Source organism: Chanodichthys erythropterus, chromosome 22 (genome assembly GCF_024489055.1).
Source record: "Chanodichthys erythropterus isolate Z2021 chromosome 22, ASM2448905v1, whole genome shotgun sequence".
NCBI lineage: Eukaryota > Metazoa > Chordata > Actinopteri > Cypriniformes > Xenocyprididae > Chanodichthys > Chanodichthys erythropterus.
In genome coordinates, this window is record NC_090242.1 from 28,587,282 (window position 1) to 28,601,624 (window position 14,343).

At 39.4% G+C, this 14,343-nt stretch overlaps 2 protein-coding genes across 9 annotated transcripts in view; one reads left to right on the forward strand and one right to left on the reverse strand.

Annotated features, from left to right (window-relative positions):
* Positions 1–12,443, forward strand: part of si:ch211-247j9.1 (rho GTPase-activating protein 24) — a 22,611-nt gene extending 10,168 nt beyond the window's left edge. Inside the window, exons 1-9 of one of the 8 annotated variants that reach the window (XM_067375123.1) lie at positions 1,591–1,614; positions 3,869–4,011; positions 4,702–6,403; positions 6,696–6,903; positions 8,510–8,642; positions 8,781–8,854; positions 9,028–9,149; positions 9,315–10,296; positions 10,830–12,443. In XM_067375123.1, coding sequence (XP_067231224.1) covers positions 6,310–6,403; positions 6,696–6,903; positions 8,510–8,642; positions 8,781–8,854; positions 9,028–9,149; positions 9,315–10,296; positions 10,830–11,067 — 1,851 coding nt within the window. In that variant the 5' untranslated portion in view covers positions 1,591–1,614; positions 3,869–4,011; positions 4,702–6,309 and the 3' untranslated portion in view covers positions 11,068–12,443. Of the gene's footprint in view, positions 1–1,436; positions 1,615–3,868; positions 6,592–6,695; positions 6,904–8,509; positions 8,643–8,780; positions 8,855–9,027; positions 9,150–9,314; positions 10,297–10,829 lie in introns of those variants that run through there. The other 7 variants (XM_067375124.1, XM_067375125.1, XM_067375122.1 and 4 more) reach the window with 7 other exon arrangements.
* The window catches only part of clk4b (CDC-like kinase 4b), a 35,520-nt gene that overhangs the window by 19,946 nt on the left and 1,231 nt on the right, over positions 1–14,343 (reverse strand). The window lies entirely within an intron of this gene.

Below are 14,343 nucleotides of genomic sequence, written 5' to 3' on the forward strand. Positions count from 1 at the left end.
GTTTTTGTACCTTTCTACAGTGTTGCCATGTCCACATATTATAAGCATTTTATGTTTGGCTCAGAAAGTGATCAATATTATGGCGTTATGAAAGTGGGCAGGTGTGGGTTGCTATATTTTGGTTTTATTTTCAATATAAAGCATTTGAATTTATTTTGGTTTATTATGGGCTTGTTCTTGTTTTCGTTTTTTTTTTTTTTCTTTTTTATTAGGGAGATTTGGCAACATGAATGAGTCAAGGCTCATACCTCTTTCCCTGTGATTTTCTTTCAAAGCATTTAATTTATGTAATTCAGTTGTAGAATGAGACTGTCACTCCCATACATTAATTAACTCTTTGTACAGAACACGATTAAGCATTAAAAGGAATCTGACCACCAAATTTAGCTACAGTGTGTACATGACCTTTGTGAGTCCATGCGGTTTGCTTTCATTTTATCTATAAGATATTATGTCTTTGTCATAACAATTTTGTTCATTACATATTAGGAATAATATATTATATATGCATTTGTGCAACAGGCTATAGGTCAATATTATGGTATACTGTAGGTAGATTATGCAGCTAAATTTGTTTGGATTCTAACTTAAAGGGTTAGTTTACCCCAAAATGAAAATTATGTCATTAATTACTCACCCTCATGTTGTTCCACACCTGTAAGACCTTCGTTCATCTTTGTAACACAAATTAAGATATTTTGATCAAATCCAATGGCTCAGTGAGGCCTGCATTGACAGCAAGATAATTAACACTTTCAAACGACATATTAAAAACAGTTCATGTGACTACAGTGGTTCAACCTTAATGTTATGAAGCAACAAGAATACTTTTTGTGTGCCAAAAAAACAAAACAACGACTTTATTCAACAATATCTAATGATGGGCGATTTCAAAACACTGCTTCATGAAGCTTCAAAGCTTTACGAATCTTTTGTTTCGAATCAGTGGTTCGGAGCGTGTATCAAACTGCCAAAGTCAAGCGAACCATTGAAATTTCAAAACGTTTATGACGTAACAAAGCCTCGTTTACTATAATCACATGACTTTCACGCTCCGAACCACTGATTCAAAACAAAAGATTCGTAAAGCTTCGAAGCTTCATGAAGCAGTGTTTTGAAATTGCCCATCACTAGATATTGTTGAATAAAATCATTATTATTATTATTATTTTTTTTTGGTGCACAATAAGTATCTCCTTCACTTCATGACATTAAGGTTGAACCACTGTGGTCACATGAACTGTTTTAAATATGTCTTAAGTAACTTTCTGGGCGTTTGAAAATGTTAATTTTCTTGCTGTCAATGGAGGTCTCACTGAGTCATCGGAATTTGTGTTACGAAGATGAACGAAGGTCTTATGGGTTTGGAATGACATGAGGGTGAATAATTAATGACAGAAATTTTTGGGTGAACTAAACCTTTAAGTGACTTGGGTATTTGGATGATGTGGGATAAACAAACTAACTTTTCCCATGTTTTTTCCCTCTCTCAATCAGGAGGAAACAGGGATGTATTGGTTAGTCCTGGCTCATATTTCTTCCTGTCAAACAGCTGTGGTCAGGGGGAGGAGTGGCTGAAGAGCCTAAATAAGGGCATATGGATACCTTTTACAGGTACACGCATGCACAGACATTGTAGTTTAGGACATGAATATCTCACTCATTTTGTTTCTACACTCTGTGGTCTCTGGAAACTCCAAGCCTGTCCAAGTCATTCTCATGATAAAACATTGAATGGTTTAACATTCAGTGTGACTGCCTGAATACGATGAAACAGCACATCCAATCAGTCTTCAGGGCTCCAGTCACAGACATAACAACCCACTCACACAATACACAGAATATTCCAGTCATTTCCAAATCATGGGCCATGCATTACACGCTATAATGACTAGTCTCATCACAGACTGCGCTTTGTCTACCGTTGCAAATCTAAAAAAAAAATGTTGAAAAACACATGCCGCTAGAGCTGATGTCATTCAAAACAGCAAATATCGAGAATTTTTGCTAAAAAACATCACAAACAAGGTTAACAAGTGTTTTTCAGCCAGTGTCATTTAGAGTTCAAGCAACATCTCAAGAACTTCTCTCAGTGGTTCATCCAAAAGTCTTTACCTCCTCTATTACTCGCAGCATTACTTGTTGGAGTGAGAGCATGAGGGGTTGTGGGCGGCAGCTGTGTGTCCATCTTGGCAGTGTGCCTGGGAATAATGATGTTACAGTACACCTTGCTTTTCTCATGAGAGCCATCAAGCCCCGTCACATCCATACAATCCCATACAATGAAGTAGCTTTGGGAGTGCAAGACACTAAAACAAATATACATATATGTTACAAATATATATTTTCATTGGGAAAAAAAATGTATAGATTAAGGTAGGATGTAAATATTTTAATTTAAATGTTGGAGATACTGATTCTAAAAATCCCAAACTTAATATTTTACTCTTTTTCAGTAGTGGTGCACTCCTGCTGCTAAATCTACAGCCCTATGGCAAAGGAAGTCATGTTTTACACTTACAGTTCAAATTGAATGTGATAAGATAAAAAGGTTACAGGCAGTGTGCAATAACACATTGTTTGAATTTCTTAATGACAAAATTTGAAAGCCGAGACTGTTTCATACAAAAAGTAACTTGCTCTGTCTTGTCTGTCTGCGTGTTGTCACGTCAGTGTCCTCTTTGATCCTCAATGAACACGATTGCAATTACATATGCACCAGATAATGCGATTATTCCAATAATCAGAGTAAGGACTTAATCACAATAAGATGTTTACATGACATGAGCAAACCACTTCACTCCGTTTACATACAATTTTCATTATTCTGATTATTCGCTATGATATCTGGTTATTTTTAGCGTCATTTTTCGCATACCCCACAGCACAAATGATGAACTTACGTACAGTAGGTATTATTGGCCACTGTTTTAATCTACTTCAAATGCAAATCACATTTATATGGACGTATTGGAAGGTTATTCTGCACCACGATGAACATAGCAATGCCGTTGTAACTGGGTTTGCCTACGCTGCACCGCTTTCTTTGTGCAGTATCTGCATGAAGATACAGAGCAGAGACTGCGCAGAGATTTGTGTTGACAGTTTAGTGATTCAGAGAGGATAACAGAATAATGTCACAGTTCATTCATGAAGTTGAACAACACACGGCACATGGTCAGAACGGTAATAATGCGATCAATGTGTTTACATGATGTTATTGTGAATAAATAGGCGTACGATGATTGTGCATTAGTGATGAACACCTGCTGTTAACAAGCAGAATCACTGAAGAAAAGAGAAACACAAGAACAACAACTGACTTCAGTCACAGCCTTATTAATTGCTTAATTATCTCATTAACTTTAACACGATTTAGAGAGGGTCCATATGTACTCTGAGCAGAGTTGATTTAACTCTGGGGATTTTACTGTGCCGGATGCTTGTCTTGCAATAGCTTTGCTATGCGCCACACATTACGTAATCATGCTGGAAAGGTCATGCGGTAGGACGAAAAATTCTGATTTTCTCCGACTTCAAAATTGTCCGACATCATTATTTTACCTTTTTTTGTAAAGGGCGTTTGACTTAATCTTTGCACATTCGCTCTGTAAACACTTGCCCGGTACTCCCACCTACATCACGCTTGACCTTTCAAACATGATTACGTTATGCATGGCACATCGCAGAACAGTGCAAGATGAGCATTTGTGGTTAAAAAGTGTAATATATATATATATATATATATATATATATATATATATATATATATATATATATGTATATATATATATTTATATTTTTTTTTTAGAAAATGACCATTCGTTTCGCTAGATAAGACCCTTATTCCTCATTTGGGATCACATAGAGCCCTTTGAAGCTGCACTGAAACTGCAATTTGGACCTTCAAATCACTGGTTGCCGTTGAAGTCCACTATATGGAGAAAAATACCTCAAAAACTTAATTTCTTTTTCGACTGAAGAAAGACAAACATCTAGGATGACATGGGGGTGAGCAAATTAGTGAAATAATCCTTTAATCAAAGTATTGTGTTTACACTAGGTATTATGAGGGCGCATGTAAACATATATTTAAAAACTTATTGGACATAGCAACAGTAACTAATGGGGACGGGTCTTTGAAGGTCAATTGAATAGAGCGCTTGTACCCAGTCCTAGTATACATTAGGAAATATTACACTACATTCCAAATTATTATGCAAGTGACATATCAGTAAGAAAGATCTTTCTGAAGATGAAAAGCATGAAATGGTGCAATGTTGTGCAAAAGGCATGAAAACAACTAATATTGTGTGAAAACTGAATGGAGAATATCGAATTATCATAAGATTTGTGAGTGATTTAGAGCACAGCATAACTCGGCTTCAGAAAGATCTTTCTTCCTCCCCATATTGCATGAGAACTGTGATTTGCTTAATAATGTGGAACAACCTCTAAGTAGGTCTGTTAGACCTGGCAAATTATTTTGTCTGAGATTTATACCAGTTATCTAAAAAGACATGGATAAATAAACAAACAAACATTTTCATAGAAAAACTAAAATGAATGTTTATTGTACTGAAATCTTACTGATATGTCACTTGCATAATAATTTGGAACACGGTGTATGTATAAAATTAAGTTTTTATCAAACATAACCCAAACACCCAGTAGAACACCCTTTTTTTTTTTTTTACAAAGACAACGTGTGAGGAAACATCTGATACTATCCCTGTTAATACATGCAAATCTGAGCTGAAGGCAAAACTTGAGCTGCAGAGTCCATGTTGCTGCTTATTTCCCAGGAGAGATTAACATTCCCAATGAATTCTCTACATTACCTCTCCAACATAACTCAACACAGCTCTGGGGCTCCTAAAAGGTGAGAGATGCCCCTCCAGATAACACACAGCCACGTTCACATGCACTGCACACTCACTGGGCCTATGTCTAAGGATCCGTTTTAGACTGGGATTCTCATCAGGGGCCAAGTTACCAGGCACAAATGTATAAAAAGGGTTGAAGGGGTGTGTTCAGCTATGTCCAATGGAAAATTCTTGGAAGCAGGCCATGTGAGGTACACAGGGACAGAGAGAAAGAAAGGGAAATATAACAGAAAGTAACCAGAAGAAAGTTCTAGCTCATTTATTTTTAGTCAATTTGTGTTTTGTGGTGTTAATGATTCATGGTGAGGGGACAGAAATAGGAAAAACAGAAGGTGTTGGCGCCACCTTGGCCACACTCCAGTAATCCTGCAGTGGAGTAGCTTGATACAGACAAGACGTTGGAATAAAGAAGACAGGCAAAGAAAGACTACAGGAAAGATAGTATATACAATCAACAGCAGTAAATGAAACAGCGAGAGAGAACGTGTAACAGTGTTTGTAATTCAGTTAGGGAGGCAGACATAATTTGACAGAAAACCAAGGAGGTGCTGACTCACGTCACTGGAAACTTTGGACAATTAAGTCCAGACAAACATAACCTCCCCTCAGAGGCGAACACAGACATGTCTCTGTTGATGTCACTGTCAACAATGGCATATGACTGAGACGTCCACTTCAAGAGGCAGTGTCAAAGGGAAAATCTACTTCATACTAGACTTCTTTCCATTGTATTGAAAAGCACCAAGTGTCTACATCTTTGAGCTCCCATGGAAAGCGACCAACAAGGGAGAAGCGGTCGAGCACTGGATGGACAACAGTGTGGAGGAGGTGTTTCTATTACTATCCCTCAGGACGCATATTGATCTGGGACAAATTTAATCTGCAGTCTCTTTTTTCCTGGACTAAGGACACCAATTTATTGGCACTTTTTTGTGATAAAAACTTTACTAAGCTTCTGTCCTTCAACTTCTGAATTTTCAGAACTGAAACTGAAGGAACACTTTTACAGAAATGTGCTGAAAATGAGAGGTGTGCACTTGAACAATGTCTCCTCTTTCAGAATGAGGACACTGTCATCTGATTTGGAATGCTGATATATCCGATAAGCACGCATATCTGAGCTAGAGGGTCAGTGTTGCACATCAGCAGGAGAGAGAGAAAGAGAGAGAGCTTCTCTTCAGTGCACTAAGTCTTACCTGTAGACAGGAGAGCGAGAGAGAGGGAGGAGGAAGAGCAAAGGGAAAGGAACATCCAGTTCTAGACTAAACAAGTTTTTAAAACATGAGCAAAAGGGATTTTGGTTCATTGAAGACATTCAATCGGTGCCAGTTTCGGGATTGCTACTAAAAACAAGGTGAGGTCAGGATAGCGGATGTGTGTCCCCCCCAAAAAGACAGAGGGATAAAGAGACAGATGAGAAAAGATGCCTGAAAACAAGCAGACAATCCAGCGGACTGGAAGCTATCTGTCTCACTCTGCTTACAGGAAGATAAAAAGGGTGCTGAGCTTCAGAAGACGTGAGTATTAAATATTAGGCAGGGAGAGGACACACCATCACACACAGAGGTAGATTTTGGTGCAGTGCAGCAGCAGCGTGCATTAATCCTAAAGCCATTTTTTAGCAGAACATTATTATTGTTTGATTCATTTTTCTGCGGATTCAACAGGATCTTTGTTTATGCTTTTGAGGTTAACTGCATTTATAGTGAGTTCTCTTACTATTTCAGCACATATACATTGACAAAATTAGATAACAAGCTAAAAGAGGTTGGTCGCTGACAGCTCTATACTTGTATTTTACCATCACAGGTGTGTTTGGTCAAAGGTTGGAGGAGACAGTCTTGTATGAGAGGAGGTATGGGGATCACATGGCTCCTCTGGTGGTAGAGCAGTGTGTCGATTTTATCCGAGAGCATGGGCTAACGGAGGTCGGACTCTTCAGGCAGCCAGGCCAGGCCACACTGGTTAAAGAGCTGCAGGAAGCTTTTGATGCTGGGGAGAAACCGTCTTTTGACAGGTAAGAGATTGACATCAATAGGAATGAGGTACAGCAGAGATGATGTTGGGTTTGCTTAAGAGAGCAAAGTTTTATCGAACATAAGGCAAAGTGAACAAGCTACCTGAAATGAACTATACATGCTAGACTGTGTTTCATTCAGAATGTTTTTAAAATCCCAATTGAGTTCTTGAATTTGAATTAAGCAAACAAGGAATTGTGCAGAATTCACATTTGAATTTGAGGAAGAATAAGAAGTTTTATAGGCCTTAGACAGACATATATGTATGAAGTGTCATCTATAGAAATTTGTACCTAAAGTTATGGACAATGGTGCCAGGTGGGAAAACACTTGATTCCCCAAAATGCAATTATCTGAAGAATTTCTTTGAATCGTAATTCAGTAAATTGCACATCCTAAAATTTGAATTTAACTTCATGTTGGACATTGTCAATTCAATTAAACTTATAAATTAAAACGGTGCTGATTGTTTAAGTTTACATTTTGCAGACCATACTAAAGTCAGCAAAAAAAGAAGCATCCCCTCACTTTCAAAAGGTTTTATTTCCAGAAAATGTCTTAACATGTGTAAATATTTGTATGAACAAATAGCTCTGTAGCTCTGTCTTAGGCATCTTACAATACAGACATTATTGCCCTGGCCACATTTGTAGTGTTTATGCCGCCTTGCAGCAGGCCTGTGGCATGTTCACACAAGTGAGCAGGGACCCTGGGCATCTTTCTTCTGGTGTTTTTCAGTCAGTAGATAGGTCTCTTTAGTGTTGTAAGTTATTGTAACTGTGACATTAATTGTCGACCATCTGTAAACTGTTAGTGTCTTAAGGTCTACTGTTCCATAGGTCGATGTGCAATAATTGTTTATGGTTCAATGAATAAGCATGACAAAAACATTGTTTAAACTTTTACCAATAAAGATCTGTAAAGCTTATTTGGATTTTACAAAATTATTTTTAAAGTACAGTATCTTGAAAAATGGATGGTTTATATGTGTACAGTTTTAGGACAAGAAAGTTAGGACTGATCTGGTTGGAGCTCTGGCTAAATTATCGTCAGGGATTTTTCTAATTGTGTGTGAATATTAGTAAGTAAATTTATCTCTACTTATTACATGGCTCTGTGGAATACTTGATTCTGATTGGTCAATCGCGCCATCCAGCGGTATGTTATTCCCAGATAACAAACAGGTATAATTTTAAAACAGTTCCATCTCAGATCAACATCTCTTATCCCCATAATTATTTATGTGGCAAAATGCTATTTATTAAGTGGTGTGACTGTACCGTATCCTTTAAACATCCATCTAGTTTGCCGCGTTAGCAACTGCTTTTTTCGGCATCTCCGCGGAAGCTTTGTGTTTAAAGAGCTAATGAAATATTTCAATTTAGATCAATTTTTTGTGTCTAATTATTTACTTACATGCCAAGTAGCCATGTAATAAGCGGGATAATGTACATCCAGTCATTTATCTCAGAATAAAGCCCTTCAGGCTGATGCAAGACCCCTCCCTGTCGGGCTTTATTCTGAGATAACAAGCGGCTGGATGTACATTATCCCTTACAAATACTTGAATTTACTCTTGTAATGAATACACATTTGCTCTCTCAGCAGCACAGATGTCCACACAGTGGCATCTTTGCTGAAGCTATACCTCAGGGAACTGCCTGAACCTCTGGTGCCATTTTCCCGCTATGAAGAGTTTCTTATATGTGGCAAAAGAATCCCCTCAAACAGAGAAAAGGTATAGTTAACTATATCACTTACTTCAAAAAAGAGCACATGATGTTATTTGATCAATTTAAAAAATAAAATGATTACATTCTGGTCATTTAAGGCCTGACAAGAATTTTGTTTCTTATAATCTCATCCTGAACTTCAGGGTTTGCAAGATTTGAAGAGTCTCCTTTATGAGCTGCCTGTAGCAAACTTCAATCTTCTGAAATACATCTGCCAGTAAGATCATTTTGAGTAAACCAAAGATCTAGAGATTTGAAGTGACACGAAGTGTCTAGTTTTTTTTGTTTGGTTTTTTTTTTTTTTTGCTTTTATTTAAAAAGTGTCTAGTTTTTAGTCATGTTTAGTCATGGCTCACATCAGATAACACTGCTATGACCCATCTTTACCAGATTCTTAAACGATGTTCAATCATACTCCAATGTCAACAAGATGAGTATCCAGAACTTGGCAACTGTTTTCGGGCCAAATATTCTCCGACCTAAAGCTGAGGACCCAGAAAGTATCATTGGAGGTGAGCAACATTTAGGTCTCCATAAAAGGGTCTGAGGCAGTGGGGTGAATGGCTTGACTGAGATGAAGACACATCTTAAGTTAGTGCATGTTCTCATATGCTTGTGACGCTGTTTGCCCCATGGCTGTAGACCATGTACTTACACGTCCCTCTTATCTACACTAGGGGCAGCAGTTGTGCAACATCTAATGTCTGAACTGATTCGTGAGCACAGCTTGCTCTTCTCCAGAGAGAACTGCAACCCTCCTGAAACATCTCTGCAAGCTGTCCACCCCACACAAAGACACAGTAATCTTGTGGAATGGGTGCATGAACCACCTGCCCACCTGAGGGAGCCTCTGCTGAGCAAAGATCATGTGACCCTTCCAGATCAGACTGTAGCCTGTTCACGTAAACACTCTCTACCGTTAACCACAGAGAGGAGAGGGTCTTTTCAAAGCCCTTGTGAGAAAAACATTAACAATCATCTATCAGACACAGAGGACACTTCACCAACCAGCTCTACTCTGATTTATGACAACAGTCAACAGAGCTCAGCACAAGAATGTCTAAATGCAAGACAAGTACCTATACCCTCCACCACTCAAACTGCCTGCTCTTCTATGACCAAAGTGCTGGAAGCTGGGGTTGAAATTTGTGTGCAGTCAAGGAGCTGGCCTGACATTGAAGAACCCAGCTGGAGTCCAGAAAGAGCATTAGGGGAGAGTAAAGGCAGCAGTGAAGTCCAGGATAGTACCTTATCTGTCTATGACAACATAGCTACTGAGGAGCAGGGGGAGCGAAATACAGATGATAAAGAGGCCAAAGGTACTGCCAGCATGGCTGAGAGCAGCAGCTCTTGGTCCTCCTGTGAGATTGTGCCTTTGGATGGGAGCGGTGGAGCTGCAAGCCCATGCCATGGTTCCCCAGGACAGTTCCCCTCATTCAGAATGGACTCTGGTGAAGACGACCTTCGCCCTAACTCACCTGCCTCATCATCTGCTCCCACAGATGCCCCTTTAAGCACCGGCAGCAGTGAAGTCTTTTTGCCAAATGCTCCCCATGAGCCCTTAGGTTTTCCAGCCTCCCATGCCATGCAGTGCCTCATTGCAGGGCTTCGTCAACAGATGACCAGGCAAAAGGCAGAGTATGAGGCAAAAATTAACAGGTAAGATCACTTCATCAGTTATCTTTTTACCTGATACCATAGTACAATTGTTTTGTAAGACAAAATTGCAAATCTCTGGCACTGTCACTACATTAACACAGAGGCAGAAACCCTGCTCCTGAAGAATTACTGAATTCTTGAAGAGTTTAGCTGTAACCCTTATCAAACACACCAGAACCAGAAAAAAACGTATTTGGGAGGACTTCAAAAATTACATGCATGTGTGTTGGAGCAGGGTTGGATCTGAACGGTGCAGGAAGGTAGCTCCCCAGAAGCAGGGTTGGCTACCCCTGCAGTAATGCAGTGTTTCCCAACCCTGCTCCTGGAGGCATGCCGACAGTATACATTTTAGACCCTTCCATTTTAGGTTAGGAATCTCTACTAACAAGGCGATGAGTTGAATCAGGTAGGTTTGATTAGTTTGAAAGTGTTGTGCAGTGTTGGTGTACCTCTAGGAACAGAGTTGAGAAACACTAGATTAATGAGTGTGCATGAATACAGTAAGTTTACCCTTTTGTCTTCTCTGTCTTTAGGCTGGAGCAGAGGAACAAGGTACTTCAGGTTGAAGTTGCAGGGCTGCACTCAACTCTGGAGCAGCAGCGGCGCTGGGTCAGTGTGGCTGAGATCAAGATGCGAAATGTAGAGCGTGCCCGTGCAGATGCTGACAGACGGAACGCCACTCTGCAACAGGAGATGGAGCAGTTCTTTGAAACATTCGGCGAGCTTAACGCAGAGGCTCGGAAATCCAGTCGCATTGTTCAGAGTTTTTGAATTCACATGTTGTTTGTGATTCACGTGCTGAGCTACAAATCCAACCGTAGCAGCCTATGAAAGGTTTCAATGTTTTAGGGCACTTTTTTCCAACTGTGGTCCTGGAGTACCCCTAACAGTACACATTTTGGATATCTTCCTTATCTGATACCCCCCATTTTAGAAATAAGTCTGGGAGTTTCTACAAATGAGCTATTGAGTTTAATTAGGGAGACATACAAAATATGTTTTGTTGAATACTCCAAGATCAGGGCTGGGAAACACCAGTTTCAGAGTAATAAAGGTGTTAAAATCAGGAGTCTGTTTCAGGGTTGTAGAAATGAGGATGCATTCCCGAGGGAAACCATTGCTCCACTTTTAAGTACAATTCTGTTGCCTCAACGACTGTACAGACCAGCATGTTCAAAATAATATTAAAGACAAATTTTTGCCATTAAAGTGTTCAAAGTCAATGGAGTGACCCAAAAGTAGGATAAGGTTTAATGATGTAGACATCATGTCTAAGCATGGATGCCATATTTGAGAAAAGAGATTCTAATGAAAACTAGTCCCTAGGGATGCTCTAAGACAGGGGTGTCCAACCCTGCTCCTGAAGAGCTACCATCCTGCAGATTTCAGCTCCAACCCCAATCAAACTCACCTGAACCAGCTAATCAAGGTGTTCAGGGCAGAGATTGGATATTATAGGGAGATGAGAGGGTCTGTATCTCTTACCATTGGAGAAAGCATAACGGCTAACTTAATCACGTGCTGCACCTCTCAGCCTATTGTGTAATGGCAGTGACATCAGTGCCCGACGTTCAAAACTCCTTGTGTACAGCCACAGCCGGAGCCTTAGCATTAGCCGTTACACTTTTTTGGCTAAAGGTTGCAGGCTTGCCTTCCAGTGGCTTTACACAACATCTATTGTTCTAGCTGTTAAACAGTAATGCGGCACATTTGCTGTTGGTAATAACGTAAATGAGTCCTACCCTGTTGCAACATTCCCTAGTCTGCCTTCTCTTAAAAAATAATTTTTTAATCAAGCTAAAATCTACATATAGTTTCCAACGAAAGTATTGTTTAGTGTAAAACATGCTGAAGATTAGCGAACAGGCTGTCTGTTAATTAAATGATTAGCTATTTCCCCACAAAAGCTGTTTAATCAGCATAGTGAAGGCTCTCGACATCCATTCAAAAAACGGCCTCTGGTCTCCTTCCCAAGCCGTTATGCTTTTTTGGCTAAAGGTTGCAGGCTTGCCTTCCAGTGGCTTTGTTCAGGGTTGCTTGATAATTACAGGCAGGTGTGTTGGAGCAGGGTTGGAACTAAAGCCTGCAGGATGGTAGCTCTCCAAAAGCAGGGTTGGACTTGGACACCCCTGGTCAAAGCTAAATGAGCTCAGACTTAAAAAGTCTCTCTGCCCTGGCTTCGGGTCACTGTACATTATGTAATTGAGTCCTGTGTAGGTAACAAGATGCTCATACCTTGTACATAAACATATTGTTCATACACAATGTATTTGTACCATATGAAATAAAATGGGGGAAAAAAAAGACGACATGACTTTAGTTTGAGCTTTTTATTTGGCCAGTTGTAACAAATGGTTGTTTTTTTCTTTTCACAGAGAAAAGAAGTCTCACTCTATTATTTTCGATAGAGGATCCCATTTAGGTTTTGCATATGCTTCAGACAAACTCCCATCATAGCCCACTGACAGGGCACCCATGTGTAGCACAACAATACAAAACACATGGAAACTAAACAGACATTACTAGCACAGAGCAGTTAGATATTTATTCCTTATACAGGATCTGATTGAGAAGATTCTGATTGATGATGACAATCATGAGAACTGTTTTCTTAGGAAGATAGTCTGAGAAGTAAATATCTAAGAAGTGAATAATTCTTCAAGTCATTACAGATTCCACCTCTAGTGATAGATTGTCAGTGACAAACACACCGTTGTTCACAGACACACACCTTCTCCCACAAGGGAAACAGACCTAAAAGAAGAGCCCTTGAGGAAGTGTGAGCCAGTTTTGTTCATTGTCTTGAAGGTCTCAATGCCACGGAGGTCCATCACTAGTGTTCATTACAGGAATCAATGAGTCCACAACAGCAAAACTAATGTGCATGAGGCTCCGAAATGAAAATGGAACACAATGCACTATTGCGTTGTTGTAATACATTATCACTTTGCTGACAGTAAGGTGAAGCACCAAATGAGATTTCACAAGCTCAAGGAGGTTGTGTCATAGTAGCAAACATTCCAGCCTGCCGAAAAAGAAACAAAACTTGAGGTACATTACATTCAATCATTTCGTGATCTCCAGGCCAAGCTGCAGTGGTGGTGTTAGTGAGATGTGTAAGGCATGAATGTTATGGTGATGCTAAGTTCATCCTCCAGGCCTGTCCATCAGTGAAAGACCTATCTGCTGATATTCATGTTTCAGTCCATCGGAAGAGCTTGGAGGACCAATAACTTAACAATACACTCAAATTGTCCTCCTGAGGCTCTCAATTAGTCTTCTACAACAAAAGGACAGGTTTCTGCAATGTCCTCAAGTTTTGGATGAAGAGGGCTTGTGTTTTCATGCATAACAATGAATTTAGGGTACAGGACACATCATCATACAGTTATCTACAACATTTGAACTGAACACTAGAAGAAGGAAGAAGCAGGAAGGCTGACAAAACTGATGAATGGCTTAGTCTCTATCATGAATACCAGTGTTAAAGGGTTAGTTCACCCAAAAATGAAAATTATCCCATAATTCTAGTTTATAAAGTATGGATATTATTCTTACAAAAATGCATTGCTTCAGAAGGCTTTTATTAATCCCTTGGAGCCGTATGGATTACTTTTATGATGGATGGATGTGCTTTTATGGGCTTCAAAATGTCTGTTACTATTCACTCCCATTATAAAGCTTGGAAGAGTCAGAATATTTTTCAATATAACTCCGATCGTGTTTGACTGAAAGAACAACGTCATATACACCTAGGATGGCTTGAGGGTGAGTAAACTATGGGAAAGTTTTTTCATTTTTTTGGTGAACTAAGAACAACAGTCCAAAACAGGTCTCTAAGCGCATGGTTAGCCACATTATGTCACTGAACTGCAAGTCTGCACACAGTAAACTAAGGCTGAATAGACATATATAAAGGAAATGAAATGATATGGCCTTGATAATCCATATAAACATGAAAATGATTCAGTGTTTCACTGAAGACATCTTCAAGAAGAGGAAAGTAAAGAAATAACCTGCTGACAAGCCTGTTTTTGTTTTTTGTTT